Source organism: Halichoeres trimaculatus, unplaced genomic scaffold, assembly GCF_033239565.1.
Source record: "Halichoeres trimaculatus isolate MK-OKI-2021-1 unplaced genomic scaffold, fHalTri1.1 fHalTri1_scaffold_6, whole genome shotgun sequence".
In the NCBI taxonomy this organism is placed as follows: Eukaryota; Metazoa; Chordata; class Actinopteri; order Labriformes; family Labridae; genus Halichoeres; species Halichoeres trimaculatus.
The window spans coordinates 34,639,171-34,658,692 of record NW_027437184.1 but is presented as its reverse complement, the minus strand read 5'-3'; the positions used below and the strand labels follow the sequence as shown (position 1 = coordinate 34,658,692).

At 42.5% G+C, this 19,522-nt stretch overlaps 1 protein-coding gene across 1 annotated transcript in view; it reads left to right on the top strand.

Moving 5' to 3' along the window:
- Positions 1-19,522, top strand: part of LOC141791538 (protein turtle homolog B-like) — a 218,588-nt gene that overhangs the window by 116,721 nt on the left and 82,345 nt on the right. Inside the window, exons 5-7 of the mRNA XM_074672094.1 lie at positions 1,376-1,493; positions 11,088-11,229; positions 16,281-16,426. Of these exons, the coding sequence (XP_074528195.1) occupies positions 1,376-1,493; positions 11,088-11,229; positions 16,281-16,426 (406 nt within the window). The remainder of the gene's footprint in view (positions 1-1,375; positions 1,494-11,087; positions 11,230-16,280; positions 16,427-19,522) is intronic.

Below are 19,522 nucleotides of genomic sequence, written 5' to 3'. Positions count from 1 at the left end.
GAAAACAAGACCTTTCACCCCCTGAATTTTCAAAAAATGAGATATCGTATTTTTTCTGATATCCTAGAACGAGATTTCAAGCCTCTGAAAATAGGTCATTGCCAGTTGGCCACGAGATTTCGACCGTCCGATGACGACACGAGGATCCTTTCTTTTTATTGGAGTAATCTGATAAAGCAGCTCCTCCTCTGTGATGTCAGTTAGTCACACAACTGCCACCGAGGGATACACCCACCAAGAGCCGAGCATAAATACAGCTCCCTACTAGCTCTGGCTAACTTGACTGAGTCCCTGGATGCAGGGACTCTGCTCTGCTGAGCAGCTCGGCTTTACACGGTGAATAAGCAGTTAAAACACTGTAGTTTTAGCAGACGTCATAATACTTGTGAGACTGTGATATTTGCATGCTTGTTCTGACATGCACTGTGAACTGTGAACTGTGAAATACTGCCATGCTGCAAAAACCGCCCCCTGGCTCTACCCCCTCTGCCCCTCATGGCACAAAGGGCTGTGACGTTGTGAGGTTACTGGAAGTCATTCTCGAAATGGAGCGTTCAACGAGATCCTCAGAATGGCCTAAACTGAGGATATTGAGAACCCTATTGTGGGGCAATGAAGGAACTAAATGACTTGTACTGAGGGCAGAAATGCTTTACAGGCATCCTAGTCTGGCATAGTGAAAAGGAGAAACAAGCATGATGCGTCCCCTTTAAGGACTTTGTTGCCTCCAGTGACTTTTTTTCTAAAAAGCAACTAGAAACAAATGAAGCGACTTTTATGGACTTAAGTATCAGAAGTTTTTGAGTGATACACAGCCCTGTGCACAGAAAAGCTCTGCTAAATGAGAGGTGTCAGTGGAAGTGCTCCAGGCCTGCAGGCCTTAAGAGATTAAGACAGAAGACATGAACTGAACTGAAGAGGAAACTACTCCATCAAGCTGAGTCCTCTGCTCTCAGGTCTCAGGTGTGTTGCTTTAAAAACCATAAACGTTTTTAAGGTTTTAAAAGAAAGCACATAGAGTGCCTTCCTTTGACTCAGAAAACAATGTGAGGCTTGTGGAAAGGGGAGGTGACTGTTGAAAAATGAACTTTGATCGCTGTAATCCTCCCCTTTAAGTATGTTAAAACATCTGGCTAATCAGAAACTTTTTATCTCACATTTATTCTGTTTTGATTCTAAAAATGGCATCTTTGAATGCTACAGGCTGTTCCTTCTTCACCTCTTCCACTGACTTGTGAACTGTGCTCTTCATCAAACATTTGAACTGTAAACAGAGGAGCCAGTCAGGGAAGAGTTTGTCTGTTTTGTCAGCTGGACATCCAGCGTTTGGAGCACAGACCTTAATCAGCGAGGTGTTCTCATGGTGTGACTTCAGGTGTCTGATGGGAGTCTGACGGTGCTATCCATCACACGGGAGGATCGGGGGGCCTACACGTGTCGAGCCTTCAGCCCCCAGGGAGAGGCCATCCACACCACACGGCTGCTAGTTCAAGGTAAGAACGGGCGTGACTTTTTCTACTTTTTAATACAACCATTTAATCATGAAGTCTGACGTACACGAATCAAAAGTGGTTAAATTAACAACACACTAGCCTTCAGCAGCTGCAGCTTTGTGAGGAAGTTTTTGCTTTGTCCATAAAAAGCTGAGATCTGAAAGGAGCCCTGTATGTTTAAACAAAATGGCATCATCTGGTTAGTAAAAATGAAGCCTAATGCAGAAATGCTAAAAGCTGCTGTTCATCGAGAATCCACTTGAGGCTGGCTGCAGAAAGACCGGAAACCACGTACACACCCAGCCAAAAAAAAATGGACATTTACGGCAATAAAAAGCATATTTACAGCCTGGTTCAAAAACCAGCTTGGGTCTAAAACACTGATTTCGCTATCGGCACACACTGTACAGAGGTGATTTTTTTTGTAACCTGGCAGTTTAGAAGATATTTGGATTGTTTGAGTGTCCAATCAGAGACACAGCTCAGGTCATGTGAATGACAGGTGCCCTGTAGCTGTTAGAAAGGAAACTCACAGCTGGCATCATATCCAATGTGGCTATGTCCATGGATTGGCTTCATTTCATGGTCTCAGGAACAAATGGGTGATGTCATGGAGACTATGTCCATGTTTATACGGTCTATTATTAAAACTTAGGAGGCTGACATTGTTATGAACTGTTATACAACACAAAGTCAATTCTTTTTCTCTCACACTGACACAACACTGATCACTGTGATCAGTTTAATAGTGAGTAATGAAACAGAAAAACAACTATTGAGTTAGATACTTTTACAATGTAGTATCTCAGTTACTAACTCAGTGACTTTTTCTAGTAACTTTCCCAACACTTCCTGTAGGTACTGAACATTTACAGTTCAGTATTGAGAACATTTCCAATTTTCAGGAAAAAAAGCTTTACGCCTGTAGTTTCCACCTCTGGGTGTTTATGGAGGTGAGTTGACAGGAAGTTCATGTTCCTGTTGGAATAACTGATATTGCTGCAAAACGTTAAAAACTGTCAGAGAATAATACTTAGCTCTCTGTTTAACATTCGGTCGAAAGCGTCTCGCAACTTGGAGCAGAGAAACAAACAACACAGACGTTAGCCACTGAACCATTTATAGCAGGTGATGCATTCACTGGACCTTGTAACTCTCAAACACAGCATAAGTTGCTGCGCAAATAGATGGTTTATTTGTTAAAAAAAGACGTGTAATAAATTATTCCATTATATTTGGCTGTTGCGGAAAATACACTGAGTATAACATTAGTTATCACTGAAATAAATACTGTTGTGCAGTGTTGGAGAAAAATTATAACTGTAAATTCCCAGCCGTCCCTGAGTGATGCAAGGGTAATTACGTCACTGTCAGTGGCTGGCTAGTGAATGAGTGAGTGAGTGGTGTCCCAAATGCTGTTTTGATTTAGCTGATTGAGTGGATTATATAGTCTACTACATCTAATTCACTATATAGTGAGTAGGGAATGAGTTAATGATTTCGGACAGAACCCAAGTGACAGGCTGCTAGCTGAGCTAACAGGAGCTGTTACGTTGATTTTTGGAGTTAGCTTCTCTGATGAACTTATTCATAAAGTTTCGGCACACCAGAATTCAACCTTAGATATAAATAATGCAGCCAGATCGTCTTTATTGGTTTGATCAGAGATATATAATGGTGGGTCAGTTGTTGGTGAAATGAGCTTCTCTTCTATGGTCACTGTTGTGAGAGTAACTCATTTACTTAATTTGTTGAAATACAAAAATGTCTTTGTCATTATACTGAGGTCAAACATAAATAAAATTTGATTGAACAAAAAAAAAAAAAAAAAAAAGAAACCCTAAAGGCTCATCTTCTCTGGCTTGGTGAGTATGTGCTTTGCTTTTTTTTCTTTTGCATTTCAAGGACAAACATTTAAGCCTTGGTTCTGATGTGGTAATTTATTATTTTCTGAAAGTTTTTGCTGCTTGAACTCTACAGAGAGATGCAGTGATTTATGGATGTCTTCTGAGCTGCAGCAGCATCTTTCCACCAGAGACAGGAAGTGCAAATGTTGGTCGATGTCGTCTGAGGCTGATGGGCTGATGAAACTGTAGGCGTGTTAAATAAAAGTCAGCTGATGACTTCAGGACAATCTGAGGAAACATTTGGGGGAGCAAAATGAAAAATAAACAATCACCAGAGCTGCCAGAGGCTACTCCTCAGTCAGGACAGAGTCTGAGCACTTGGTAATAAGCAGATCCCTGAAGCGTGCTCTGACAGCTGTGTAGAAACAGTTAAAACTGGGTTTGGTGCTGCAGTGTGTTTTTAAGAGGAGAAATCTACTCTGAGATGAGTCTGGGAACAAACTAACATCTGCATGTGACGACAGGATCATTTAAGATGAAATGGAGCCGAACGTTTGTCTTGGTACATCTGAGCTGTTTGTTTTTTTATCTGAGAGAATCAGAGAATCAGAGAGAGGGATGTGTTTGCCTGCAGCTCTAAAAGAAACGTCAGCCTCTCTAACGTAAACGATCCGTCTGCATCCGTTCACGCTCTGCCACAAACTAAACACACATTTAGCAAATGAATTATTTATTGTCTACAATTTGCCACATCACGCACACATCGATGCTCAAAGTCACTAATTGGTTTACTCTGGAAATGAAAGGAAACAGGATCAGAAGAGTGTGTGTATGTGTGTGTATGTGTGTGTGTGTGTCTGCAGGAAGCAGTGAGCTGATACGCCTCAGCAAAGAGGATAAATGATAAAGCAGCAAACATGACATTCCAGGTCATCTAATTTAAAGATTGCTTCACCCAATGAAACGCGGCTGAGTGGTTCTGACCTGGTCTGAACCCGGCGACGGCTTAGCAGAAACATTTTCACTCAGTTTTCAGCAGATTGATTCCTGTCAGTCTCCTGGACGTTCACCCACAGCAGTAATCCATAAATTCAGGGAGGTATTTAATCAGGGGCGGAGGACGTTTTATTGTTCAAAAACGTCAGACACAAGTCTGACAGCAAAGATGAAGATTTAGACTCCTCACATTTCATACGACTGGAGGTTTTACTCAGACAAAAACTGAAAATCCAGCTCCTATCAACACTGGATCAAACTTTACACTTCACTTTCTCCCTGGACTGATAGGAGAGCTGAGGAGTGAGAGGAGTGAGGGAGGTAGAAAAAGAGGAAGGACATGCAGCACAGGGGTGGAGTTAAGAGTTTAAACCATCGTCTGCAGCAACTTTTAGACTTCTCCAGTCAATCGATAATGCTCCAGAATGCCCTACAGTTTAGAGGCTTCATTTAATGTCAACTGTTCATAAATTTCACATGCCTGTTTAGGATAATCCATACATCTGGAGTTTAAAAGAGTCATGCAGGTCGATAAACAATGTCATAAAGTTCGTTTACTGAACAAAGAAAGAAAGTTAAACTATATCATCCAGTGATATGTAGATTTTTTTAAGGGTGGGGGTGGGGTTAAAAAAAAAAAAAAAAAAAAAACACACACACACACAAACAGCTTGGGTTTTTCCCGCCCAAAACAGAATTTAAACATGTGTTTCTGTGTTTTTTTTTTTTGTTTTGTTTTTTTCCAAACCAACAGGGCACTTGACATGTGTTTTGACTAACAGGATGGCACTTAAGCATGTGTTTTAGCTCCTAAGTAAGTTCCTTTGCATTTGTATAAGCTACAAAGAGGGAACTTCAGCATGTGTTTTAGCTCTCTTAAGGGCACTTTGCATGATATTTAGCTAACAAGACAACACTTGAATGTGGGTTTTAGCTCCCGAGATGGCACATAAGCCTGTGTTTTAGCTTCCAATACAGCATTTTAGTATGTGTTTTAGCACCCTTGAGGGCATTAGTATGTGTTTAAGCTTACAAGATAACACTAGAGCATGTGTTGAAGCTTCCTTGAGGAAACTAAAGCCTGTGTTTTATCTCCTAAGTGTGTACCTTTGCATGTGTATAAGCTCCAAAAGGGGGAACTTTAGCATGTGTTTCAGCTAACAAGACAACACTTGAGTGTGTGTTTAAGCTTTGAAGACAGCACTGTAGAATGTTATTTTGCTTTTAAGATGACACATAGTATGCGTTTTGGCACCCTTGAGTGCACTTTAGCATGTGTTTTAGCTCCTAAGTATGTACCTTTTCATGTGTATAAGCTACAAAGAGGGAACTTCAGCATGTGTTTTAGCTCTCTTAAGGGCACTTTGCATGATATTTAGCGAACAAGACAACACTTGGACATGGGTTTTAGCTTCCAAGACGGCACTCAAGCATGTGTTTTAGCTCCTGGAACAGCACTTGAGCATGTTTTAGCTTTTATGATGGCACTTAGTTTGTGTCTTAGCACCCTTGAGGGCACTTGAGCACGTGTTTTGGCTTCCCTGAGGAAACTTAGGGCGTATTCAGACCTGGGCTGTTTGGTCCACTTTAAATGGACCAGGGTTTGTTTCCCACGCTGGTGCAGACTTTTCATGCAGGGGTGAATAGACACAAACAAACCCTGGTGCGGACCAAACAACCGGACCAAGACCCACTTTTTGAGGTGGTCTCGGTCCGCTTCCAAACAAACTCTGGTGCAGTTCGTGGTTCTCCGGTGCAGGTCTGAATACAAACCAAGGTTCATCAGAACTAACTACAGGATACATGCACCTTTTGGGCCTATAAAGCCACCGTAACCAAACCGTCTTTGGTTCATACCTGATCCTCCGTCTTCTGTTTAGCCACACTGTTGCTAGCATGTTGTGGGTCAGGACACGCAGAGCATAGCGTCTCCTTGCTGCGTGCATTTGTCTTCGCTGTCCCAAAATTTGAAAGCCTGCTTTGAAGGAGCTGCTCTTGAAACTGAAAATGATTTTGCAGCTCTAATAAGAGCACAAACACACATTTACCTCCATTTACAGGTCTGTATCTTGTGTGCCGCCTTTGTCAGTGCTGTCCAATGAGAGCACTGATCATCACACACGTGGATGTGTTTACAGAATATAGTCCACTTGCAAAAAGTACAATCTGAATACGAACCGCACCAAACAAAAAAAAAAAAATAAAGTCAGCTTGTGGTCCAGACCAAACAAGTGGACCAAAGGACCTTTCTGGTATGACGACGGCAATAAGCATGTGTATTAGCACCCAGGACAACACTTAGCATGTTATTTTAAGCTACCAAGAGGGCACTTTAGCATGTGTTTTTTCCACGTTTATCAATCAGAATCAGATTCAGAATTACATTATTGATCCCCGAGGGGGAAATTACATTACAGTTTCATCATATAAGGAGGCATATAAGCACATGATAACAAACAAAAACTAGACTTGACTTGCACTAACGTCACTTCACTGCACAGGCACTGAGTGACACCCTCACTGAATATCAATCTGAAGGACACACTAAACTCCCTCAGTTCTTTTTAAATATGATTTGTTTTCAAAGTGCAGACATCTAAACACCGTGTACACCTTATCCAGCCTCTGCTATACTTAGTGATTTGTGTAAATGAAACTGCAAATATCACACTCAGACAGATAGCACTCTATTGCAAATGTGAACCACTTTATCAGATGAAAATTATAGACTGAGAGAGAACAGCTGATCAGCTCCCCTCACATCGAATCAGAGGAAGACAAAAGCTTGTTCTGAGGTTTTGATCGTGCTTCTAATTGCTTTCATTCATCATAGACCTGACAGTGAACATGTTGTCAGTGATCAAACATTTCTTTTTGCCTCTGAGTACAAAGCCCGGGCCCAGCCTGAGCGCGTGTTTGACCCGTCCTGTATAATTTACGGGGGAGACGGATTAATAGAGGCCCTCCTGGAAAGCCACTGAGCTGCAGATCAGCTAAGAGACCACAGTGCCAACAAATCTGCAGCTCTCAGCCGCTTCCAAATAGGGCGGGCTGGCATGCACACACACACACACACACACACACACACACACACACACACACACACACACACACACACACACACACACACACACACACACACACACACACACACACACACAGCCCAGTCATTGGGCTCTGGCCTGGTGCTGGTTGTCCTGCAGAGGGTCTGGCAGATGGAGACGCTGCCTGTTAAAGGATCAGGACCAACATATGGGACGAGCAGTTTATAGTGCAACACTGGCTCATCTCCGCAGTGTGTGTGTGTGTGTGTGTGTGTGTGTGTGTGTGTGTGTGTGTGTGTGTGTGTGTGTGTGTGTGTGTGTGTGTGTGTGTATCACAGTGTGTATCACAGTGTGTATCATAGTGTGTGTCTTTAATATTTTTTGTCCCTAATTTTATTGTCAGGCTAACGATGAGACTGTCCTGAGGTTATTTCTGTTTGAGGTTGTTCCATCAGCGTGTATTCTTATATATGAACAGTTGTTTGTTTTACTAATGTATAAACAGAATAAAACATAATAGTTATGATGCTAATCATGTTAGCCTGTCACTGGGATTTTCCATTGACCTTGTATCAGAAGTACGCTATCGTAGTGTTTTGACAAAAAGAAAGTGACATGAAAAAAGTTGTGGTAAAGCTCCTTATTTTTTTAATTAATTTATTTATTTTTTTGTAATATTCTATTGGGCCATCCAGACTTCCCTTGGCATCTGTGAAAAACCACCACTGCTGAAGCAAAGCAAAGCAGAATACCCCCTCTCTTTAAATGTTCAACTTATCACCTTGTTGTTTGTCACCCACTCACGCTTGAAGATAACCGGGCCAACCTCGGTTGCGGACCAGATTTCTCCACCAGTTGTCAGTAGGGCCTAATGGGGTCAAATCAGCCCAAGGATCCTTTACTGTTAGCCAGGCTTTATTAACACAACTAATGACCAGCCAGGTTTAACAATACACTTCACTCTGGTGTGGTGTTGTTGTGGGAGGAGGGATTTCATATCTGGCTGACATGCCTCCTCTGTCCTCATGTCTCATTTTTGCCTTTCTCTTTCAAATCCTCTGTGGGAGGAGCTAAGGGGAGAAACAATGCATGGTTTGGCTCCTTAAAGCCCCTTCAGAAACCATACAGTACATCACAGAGACTATGTTCATGTTTTCAGCTTAATGTTTAATGTCGCGTGGACTCAGAGCAGTTGTAGTGAGACTGTGAAGTCTCTTTCTTGTTTCCATACGGCTAAATGATCGTACACAATCCCTGTCAAAATAAACAGACTAATAAAAAAGATGTAAATGTCTTTATGTTGTCATGTGAGTGATGCCTGCAGAGCCACACGCACCTTTCTGACACACTGACCCCGGCTGCCCTCATCTGTGGTACATCCTATTTTAGCCTGTGATGCTGTTCATAAAAACACACTCAAGTGTTGAGTGGTGCTCTTGTAGCAGCTCAACAATACTGTGTGTGTGTGTGTGTGTGTGTGTGTGTGTGTGTGTGTTTTAAGAGGCTCAAAGTGAGCGATGTTTGAGTGACTGTTTTTACTGGAGACCAAACTCTGCTCGGTTGTTGTCAGGAAATGACTGAATCAAGTATCATGCCATAAATATATCCATGCGTGTAAGAAGGATGATCCATCTGACACAGCAAGGCTCACTCATAAATTCCCATAATCCTTTGCTAAGTGCAGAATAAGTATGTGATATGGCTCTGGGGTCGGCCATGACACTTCCATGCTCACAGAATGGAAGCAGCGGTGTTAATCCCTCTGTGTCTGTGTAGCCAACACGACATGACCCCTGCCCACTGTGTTCACTAATTCCTCTGTTGTGTCTGATGGTGGTGAGAGTGGGAGCTTCACCCTTAGAAAGGTCACTTCAGGAGGAAGGTCACACTCAAACATGTTCCTTTTTTGTTTGAAAAGTGAGGAGTTTGAACCTGTCACAAACGCCTGTTTCCACCAAGTGGTTCATTTCAGTTTGTCTCGGTTCTTCACGCATTTGTGGCGTTTACTTGGACTAAACCTGGGACAGAACCCCAATTTACTGACCTGTACTGTCTCACTTTTTGGTACCCCTCTGTTGGGGATGCCAGACACACTGATCCAACCCCTGAAGGTGGAGCTAGAAACACTGCAGTTCAATGATTGGTCACAAAAAAAAGACACTTTCTGACTGACGGGTACAAAGGAACAACACATAACCCCGGCTTTCTTTTTTGGGAAGTGTCGCCACGAAGAAAGGGTAAAACTGCCGTCAAAACTAAACTATTTCACATTTTTCTTCGTTGAATTTATTAGGGAGGTACTTTGTGACTGTAGTAGCTGACACAGCTGTCGGCTTTGGCTTACACCCCTCCACGCCTACCGAGGAGGGCTCGGTTGGCTGTGGAAACACAGACAGGATCAGGCTTTACCGACCTGTACCAAACTGCACTGATCCCTACTGGTCTGCTTGGTGGAAACTGGGCTTTAGAAGACAAATTGTTGGATGTCTTCCAGGGTTGCTCTTTGTTCTTTGTGTTGCATTTTTCTTCTTCATTGGATTTATTAGCGGGGTTCACTGTCGTGCTGATATGATGTCATGCTATTACATAAGTGATGCAGCTATTGGCAACCGACTGACACGCGAGGCACCACGAGGGGGCATGGTTAGCTGTGGTAGCACGAACAGGATCAGGTTTTTCCAATCCAACCCGTACCAAACTGTACTGATCCATACTGGACCACTTGGTGGAAACGGGCTAAAAAATCCACAGTTGAAACTTTGGTCCTGTTGGGGCTTGCTTCCTGTCTTCTCTGCTCTTTGCCTTTGAGGGTGAAAACATTTCATTTGAAAAAACTCTTCTGAACTGACACTGATGGAAAGGGATGGGTACCTTTTCATTTAAAACCATACAGTTCCGATGCTCGGTACTGACAATCGGTATCAGTACTCAATGGTACCAATTTTTGGTACTTTTATGTAGGGGTGCACTGATCACAATTTTCTGGCCGATCACCAATCACAGATCTTTAAAAAGCTTGACCTGCAGATACTGATTTGGGCCGATTTTTATTTTTTAATTTTTACAACTGACAGCACATACCTTCAATGTTCCAATCTTACTTCATTAAAAAAAAACATTGAACAATACCTGTGAAACAATAAAATCTTTATGTTTTAACTTTAATAACCAATAAAGTGTCCTGAGTTTTAGGTCTCAGAGCAAAAAGTAACAATGGCTGGCTGTCAGACCTTTCTGGAGGTATATAAGATCCGTTTCATATGTGAGGATGGGCTGATCACTGATCCCCCAAAATTAAGGAAATCGACACTGTGTAGGTAAAATATTTTAACTAGTTCAATAATAACATCTCAGCTTTTGGAATTTAGCATTTTTTATTCTTCAATATATGACTTTGCATTGCTGTGTTCATGTCCAGCATAAACTCACAGTCTCAAGAATGCGTTCAGGTACCTAAACATGACTTAGTACTCGATACCACAGATGGAATTTGGTTGGTACCTATAAAAGCACTTCATTTGGTACCATCCCTACTGAGTTATCATCTGACAACAGAATCCTTTAATTCCAAATTTTAGCTTTCATCCCTGCAGATTTGGATTCTCTTTGAATAACTTCGTCATGTGTCTGATCGTTGTTACTCTCAGCCCCTCTTCATCAGGTGTGCTTTAAAACCTCGCTGTTTGTGTGTTTCTCCTCTCCACTAGGCCCTCCGTTCATCGTGTCTCCTCCAGAAAACATCACAGTGAACATCTCGCAGGACGCCTTCTTCACCTGCCAGGCTGAAGCCTACCCCCGAAACCTGACCTACACCTGGTTCTGGGAGGAGGACAACGTCTTCTTCAAGAAGTAAAGTTATGATCGTGTTCATTACTGTCTGCCTCATCACCTCGCCTGTCTGTACCCACTGCTCACCTGTCAACGTGAAGACTAATGTGTTTGTTTTGTGCTGTCTGTTTAGCAGAAGGAAACAAAACAACAACCTGGAGTTAAAAAGAAATAGTGTTAGCTTCTTAAAGAGGTCTTTGTGTTTGAAAATGAGCTGTTAAAAACTCTCCTCTGTGGCTTTAAGCAGAAAAAACTCCACAGCGCTGAGCTCGTCACTCATTTTGTCGGACAGATCTCAGAAAATGTCACTCAGCCGGCACATTTCTCCTCTGCTGCCACGAGCGCTGACATTTCCACTGATGCTCGGCAGCTGTTCAGACAGAAGTGATGCACTTGTCTGTTTTGCTCACCCATAAAATGCCCCTCAGCCAGCAGAGCTTGAAGTTAAGTTGGGTTTATGATGCACATTCACAGGGCTTCATGTTGCATCAGCGTCTGCTTCAGAGCGCTGTCTTTGAAGGAGTCAGAGAAGCAGAAGAAGAAGAGATCAGCTCTGGTCTTTGTGTGCACAGAAACTGGTCAGAAGGACCTGTGATGGGTTTGTGTCTGCTGAAATATCTCTAAACCACAGCACGCTTCAGAAACAGGAGATAGACCTTAGATAAGAACATTAACAGTGTCTGTCTGTCCCAAAGTTTTGATACAAAAGAGTTTTCAGTCAAACTTTTTAAGAATAGGCTTTCAGATGTTAAAAATCCTCTTCTCAATGCTTAAACATGCAGAAAAAAACAGACCTTGAGTTTTTAAAGAAGCTTTTATTCACCTGAGCTTTCTTCAACACCTCTCTCTTCTTTAACTCCCTCAGGTTCAGGACAGAGATCAAGTTTCAAGTCTTCTTCAGCTCTAAAGAGGTTTTATCTATAAATGATCCTCACAGAGTACCAGAGGTGATAAAGCAGGGTTTGCTTTCAGACCTGGATTCCTTAAGTTATCAAGCCATTACCACGGCAACCTGACAGACTACAGCAGACGTCAGTATCAGCAGCACAGACAATACACGAGAATCAAATCCACACACGTGACTGAGGAGCTGAAGTCTCCAAAACTAAATAGTGCAGTATGTTCCAAATAGCCAGAGCAGAGTGGATTGAAAACCAGTGCATACTGAGATATTTTTCCTAAATCAGAACAGTCTCAGGTATTTTTGGATTTTTTTCAGACTTTGCTTTCTTTCACGTGCTACATTTAGGAAAAATCATTACATACAGCTGTTATAGTGGCTGGTTTCCAAAACAGTCAAGCTCTCTATCAGCTGTGGTAAAGTCCAGCAGGGGGTAAGGTGTCCAGCAATTTAACGACCTGTCACCAAAGTGTCCAAGTCCCTAAATTTGCATAACTGAAGGCTTTATGTGACAAAAATAATCATGAAAAATGAGGTTAAGATATTTGTTAAAACTTCTGGAATAAAAGAACAAAGGTATCAGCCTGATTATCTTTAACTTTATGTTCATTTTTTCTTAGACAAAATGCTGTGTTCCTATTAAAAAAATACAAATAGAAGAAATGGAATAATGAAAAGTAAAACCAAATCTTCATCAGTGTGTTATCGTTAACTTTTTTAAGTTTTAATGACGGTGCCAACGCGCACCGGGCAGCTGGATGCACCGCACGGCGCAGTGATACGCACCAGAAAGTAGTGCCAATCGATAACGGAGTCTGACTTTTTTCCGGTTTGCAGTTTTGTGATGCAAATTTATCACTCTTTTGAACACAAATTGTTTTGAGAGGAAAAACGCTTTATTTTTCGTGACCCCAGCCATGTTGCCGGACTACTTTCATCTGGACCAAAACTGCACCAGATCTCAGGTCACAGGACGCTGACAGGGGTAAGACAGCGCTGATGTACATAACTATAGATGAGGATGCCATACAGGTTCATGTCAAAAAATCTGAACTATCCCTTTAAAAGGAACTTAAGACCTGATTTAGAAAATATCCTGGAAAAGTGGGACCACTGAGCTGTGGGATCATGGGACTGACCCCGACAAAACCAGGACTACGAGCTACGAGCAGGGACTTTGTGAGACCACAGACAGCTCACCACTCTAACATCACTGACTTCATGTCCACAGATCAAACCTTTAGCTTTGTCTCTGTCCATTATAAACCATCTGTCTTCATTCAGTGCATTTACATGCACACAGCGGTCCGACTAAGGTCAGAGATCAATAGTGAAGTCACAAGGGGGTCTAGTCCTGTCTGCGTCTCCATGAGGACAGAGAAATGAACTTCTGGTCGAGAATGTCCAGGATGCATGAGCGCAGTGACCTTATTAATCATGGTCATCTACCTCCTCTTCGGCTGAACTCCAATGTGTACCGAGACCTGCCGAGTCCAACTGCAGTCTGATTGTAATCACATTATCTAGGTGTGTCCAACAAGCTATGCCCAGTTCGTTCTCCATCTGACTAAGCTCAAAGTCCGATTCCTGAAGCTGCATGTAAACTGTTATGGCTGAAATAGGTTTTCATTCAAATCAATGTGTCAACTCACACTGAATCCATTCTGTTGCAGTCTGTCTGCTTGGCTGGTCTGTCATGTCGCAGATAATACGTGGCCACACTGGAGCTGTGGCGCATTAGTTCAGCTTAGGGAAGATTGAAAGGGTCAGGAAGTCATACTTTGAAATAAAACAAACAGTATCAAAGTCAGATTGTATTTAGCTTGACTGTGATAAAGAAAAAAAAAATTATGAGCAGAGTCAGACCAGGGGTGCATCTCAGAGTAGGTAGTAAGTTGTAAGTAGTTCCATCCTTCCTTCCTCCACTTGCGCCATTCACTTGCGTTTTAGTCCCTCCCACCAGAGATGATGGAGAGATGCAGGGAAATGAAGAGAGGAGAGAGGATGGAGGAGATTCCTTTTTAGAGTAATGGGACATCTTCTCCACCGTGGCGTCACATGAAGCGACATATTTCATTGATGACGGCATCAGCTGATCAACTCTGGATCATCTGTCAGTCAGCTCTGACAGCTGTTTTTGCGTCTGGGCATGAACTCTGTAATAACTGATCAAACAGAAACAGCAACAGAGATTTTTCTGTTCCTTTAACCAGTTTAACAAACAAGTTACCATTAAGAAAACCTGCTCTCTGTTTATTCTGTGTGCAGTTTAGAAGCTCATGGATCACTTAACCTGTAAAATGCACATTTGTTAGGTTATTCATTAATATTTAGCCCTTATGTAGATCACATCTGATCGTGAACTCTGAAACATATTAATATAACCTAGTTTATTGTGTTTCAGGAAGATATTATTTCTTCAATTTCAGTTTTCAGTATTAATCCTCTGTTATATTGATTTGATGATGGTTGTGTTCAGTGTTTTGGGCTTTGAACTCACAGCGAACACTTTATTACCGGAATCATGATCAGTTTCTGCCTGTTTCCAGCTCGTTTTTTCTCTCATTAAACTCTGTTGTGTGTTTGTGAAGTTTCATGTAGAGGAGTCTGAGCCGCCGCAGCGTCCAATCAGAGAGTGGTATTCCATATGGGGGCGTGTCTGTCAGTGAAAAGACTTCCCCAAAGCCAGCTCTCGTGTTCCCTCAATCATAGCTCCTTCGATCAGTCTCCTCCATCCTCTCTCCTCTCTCCTCCGAGCACAATTATCGCTTTGGGACAGTCTTCAAAATGGTGACTCAGAAAGTACTTCCAGTAATGCAGAGGAGATAGGACAGAGGAGGCATGAAATTATCACTTTGAGATGCACCCCAGGAGTCAACAGGTTTGAGGTTTTACAGCCCAAAATGAATGAAGAGAGACTTATCAGTGTAGTGGGTAGTGCGTGAACTCCTCGGTTTGTGACTCCAGCTGACTGTCAGTCACACAGATTGTTGGACTGAACTTGCAGCAGGTGTACTGTGGGCGTTTTTCTACATCTCCTGTAGACTGCAGACTGTCTACAAACACGCTTTCTTTTAAAACAAATCACCAAAACTCCTAAAACATCCAAGAACCGTTTTCGAGGTTCTTATACCTTTCTTTCATCCATCATCTCCTCAGACATGGTTTGCGCTGCAGTAGGAGCAACACTTAGTAGTAAAGACTAACCAGCTAGCTAACATCCAAGGCTTCTTTTGCTCCTGCTCCTTCTTCTTTGTCTGTTGTATCCCAATAAACATCTCAAAGGACCACCAACACCGCCCCATATCGTGGTACAATTAGATACACAGTTTTACCTTTGGCTTGTGTGTTGGTTTCAGAGCTTTATGATCAATTTACATTGAATCTGCCTCTCCAGCTGTCTGTTCTTAAAGATACTTTTTAAGGACACCACTCTTGAATCTTGTTCCTGTGACTCCTGAGTTATTCTCTTGAGATCTAAACTCTGACACACGCCAGATCTCAGGACAGTGAAGCACCTTTTGGATGAGGAAATGAAGAATTTAGAGTACGTGTGTGCTGCTGGAAAATCTGCAGGCGCTCTGCTTGAAGCTAAGTCAAGCATGAACCCAGATCCCTCTGATCCCCTTCCTCTTTAGGACAAAGCTGGGTGTTTTGTGGAGGTTTTTAAAGCCTCAAACCTCTGCTTCTGACAGTTTTAACGCTGGTGTAGGCATAAAAAAAAAAGAATCCAGCAACCTCACACTGAAATATTCTGAAGACTTAAAAGCGGGGAAATACATTTTCCCAAGTTTTCCTGTTACCTTTGAAGCCTGAAGACTCACTGCTCCTCTGAAACCAATCGCTCTGCTATGAATCATGAATCACGCTGTGCAGAACATCACTAATATGAGAGTCAGAGCTGCACGTCCCTCAGGATTATGAGCAAGAAGGGCAAGAAAATGTGGCACATGTCGAACATAATGTCATCATCCTCATTGAGGCATTGCAGTGCACATCAGTGACATCTATCAATAATCTTTCTATGATCCAGGCTGTGATTTGTACTCTCTGATGACTGAAAACAAGTGTAACCAAACCACCCTGTTTCCTAAATCTCATTTTCTTTTCTCTGCTCTCTGAATTCTCACAGATTTACTCACTGAGGTGTCTTTTCTTATTGTGTTCACAGCGACCTGAAGCGCAGAGTCAGTATTCTTATTGACGGCTCCCTCATCATCGCCCAAGTGAAGCCAGAGGATGCTGGGAAATATACATGTGCCCCTAGCAACAGCCTGGGCCGACCACCGACTGCCTCTGCCTACCTAACAGTGCAATGTGAGCGTCCTCTTTCTTACACTTCACCTGTGCAGTCTGTACTGAGGAGTTTGTTCTGGTGTGACGTTAGTGAATCTTCATCTACCAACTCCAACCTCACCAATCAGAGCAAACGTAACCTCAGTCTTCATTTTAGTGATAGACTCTCAAGTTTGAACAGACCACTGCAGAATAACTGCTGACTGTGTGTTGGAATCAACATTAGCACAAACAGATTAGCCCGTGTTTTAGCCTGTGCTCTATCACCCTCCTGTTTATCTTTGTTCTGCTCTGATCTCCTTTGTCTTTAACAGTCCAGCTCTAGTGTCAATCGTTGCAACAAAATAACCAAAGACATCCTTCTCAGCAGAGAAAAACACAGATCTTAAGTCACCATTATAGAACACCCCATTTAGCTGTAGCGTTAGCCGCACGCATGACTGCCAAAAGTTGCCAAGGTAACTAATTTCACAATGAAACCTAGGCAGGTGCAGAATGTCCTTTGTCTGGGGAGCATACTGGAAAACCCCTATCTATCTAACAAATTCAAATTGCACATGCGTGCTTCACAAACAGAGATATACATGAAAAATGCTGTGTCTATATCTGGGCTTGCGGTATATCCCCACATTGTCATACTTTTCCAAAGGATTCATTCCATTCATAAATATCCCTTCTTGGGGTGCAGATGGCCTAGCAGTCTTGGTTGTACCCCATGGTTGTGGCCCGGGTTTGAATCCAGGCTGTGGCCTGTTTCTCACATCATTCCACACTCTCACCCTGTTTCCTGATCCTGTCCTTTCTGATTAAAGGCAGGTGAAACACTTATACAGAACTTTAATTAAAAAAAAAAGGTGTTCTTTTTGCATATTTGTACTGAAATGATAACATAGGAGCATGACCTCTACCATCTTTAAAGAGGCCTAAAAGGTTTTTTCACTATTACTGTTAAAGTACACCAGACACATCTCCAGCCCGTCTCTGTCATGGCCCTAAATCAGATATGTTTCCATTCAAGTCAACAGATCACTCTGGATCTTCTCTGTTTCAGTCTAGCAGCATGGCTGGTCCGTCATGTTGCAGGTAGTACGCAGCCATCCAGTTTTTGAAGGACACAGAGCTGTGACGTATGAATTCAGCGTAGCAGAGATCAAGCAGGAAAGGACATAGTGACTGGAAACTACCTAAAAACATCCAGTGACTTTCAAACTAAAACAAACTGTGCCAAAAACAAATCCAAATAGTATTTATCTCAACAATGACGACAAATGGACATAATGAGCAGAGACAGACCAGGAGTCAACAGGTTTGAGGTTCTACAGCCTAACATGTATAAGCAGGCTTATCAATGGAGTGGGAAGGAAGCGTGGGAACTCCTCGGTCTGTGGCTCCAGCTGTCTGTCAGTTATAACAGACTGAACACGCAGCCGGTGTGAGTTGACAAACGTTATCACTAACGGCTGGACGTACACACTGTCCCTGGTGTAGTTTCAGTTTTATGTGCTGTCAATTGATTCACATTCTCTTAGAAAATCTGACACAACCACAGAGAAATCCTACTGAGAAAAACGTTAAGAAAAACTCATTTTAGTGTTATAATCTCATTTTTAATTTTGGATTACGAACAAGCAAATAAAAACAGAGAGTCTATTTAAGGATCAGTTATAAAGTCCACACAGTGACTTTAAGCTGACAGGCATGTCTTTGGACTGTGTGAAGGAGCTGGGGTATCCAATGGGAACTCACACTGGCGTTCAGGGAAAATAAAATCCATGCAGAGCAGATCATGATAGGATTTAAGCCACGAACACTCCTGCACCACCGTGTAGCCTCACTGACTATCTTACTGTTAAATCAATTATATGGTCGTCTGTTTCTCCTGAGGTGGACAGTTGAAGTGGGTTAACCCCCAACTGCCTGAGATAATTAACAATTACAAAAATGGATTGTTTTGTGTTTTTGAATTCTTGAGATGTTCAATTAAGAAGAGATTATAAGTTTCAGTATAGTACAAACAATAGTTATAACTAAGTTATATTATAAATATAGGCATGAGAAGTTCATCCCCTGACCAATATATTGTGACATCGTGGATCTGATACCATATTTGGTATGTGTACAATATGAATCAATAGATAATAACGAGATACAAAGGTCATTTCTGCTGCATCAACACCTGACAGGGTATATCGCAATTTTTTGACAACAGGCATCAAGGGGTTAATGAGGAACTCATTGGTTCCTCTTATAATCTCACTTAAAACACAGAACCATCCTTTATGGTGCAACAAAAGTGGCCGTGGTTCTGAGTTCTTTTGAATTTGAAGCAGGAAAGTGAAATCTGATAACAAACGGTCACTGGAGATACATCTAGAGATGCACGCTCAGGCCAGGTGTGAATTACCTGGAGGTGATGTCAGCATTCCTGACTTACCATCAAACAAGCTTTTCTTTTAGTAAAACGTTCTTCATGCCCTGATGTGGGTCTCTAAAGGGGTGCATGGTAGAACCTGACTGTGTAGGTCATCATTTATGTCTGATCCCATCTGAGGTCTTCCTGATGGATCTGAGGAATCAGGATCCTTCAGGATCAGGTCCCTCTTCCCAGTTTGGTGACCGGTCAGCTGGCAGTAGCCACGGCAACAGACATTCTGCATTCCCTTGCTCTCCTGTCTCCTCTGACGGCCGTACATTAGATTGCAGTGTGTGTGTGTGTGTGTGTGTGTGTGTGTGTGTGTGTGTGTGTGTGTGTGTGTGTGTGTGTGTGTGTGTGTGTGTGTGTGTGTGCAGCAGAAGCAGGCAACACCAGTTGTGAAAGAGAGGGAGGGAGATGTGAGCGTGGAGGATTACATCATCGCTGTTAGACTTTTTCTCTGACAGACTGCAGAGGGCTCTCTCTGTCTTCCCGTCCTCTCCTCTTTCCTCAACCTCTCTTTTTGTCCCCCCCAATCCTTGACACTCGTTCTTTTCATGTGCTTAACGCCCTTTCTGCCACAAATCCCCCTCTTTTCTCTTTTCCCCTGAACGGCTGCCAGTGAATAAGTTCCCCACAGCATCCTGCAGTGGGAACCAGCGTGTTGTGAGCGATAGCGCTGTCTGAGGGCTATTTTTAGAAAC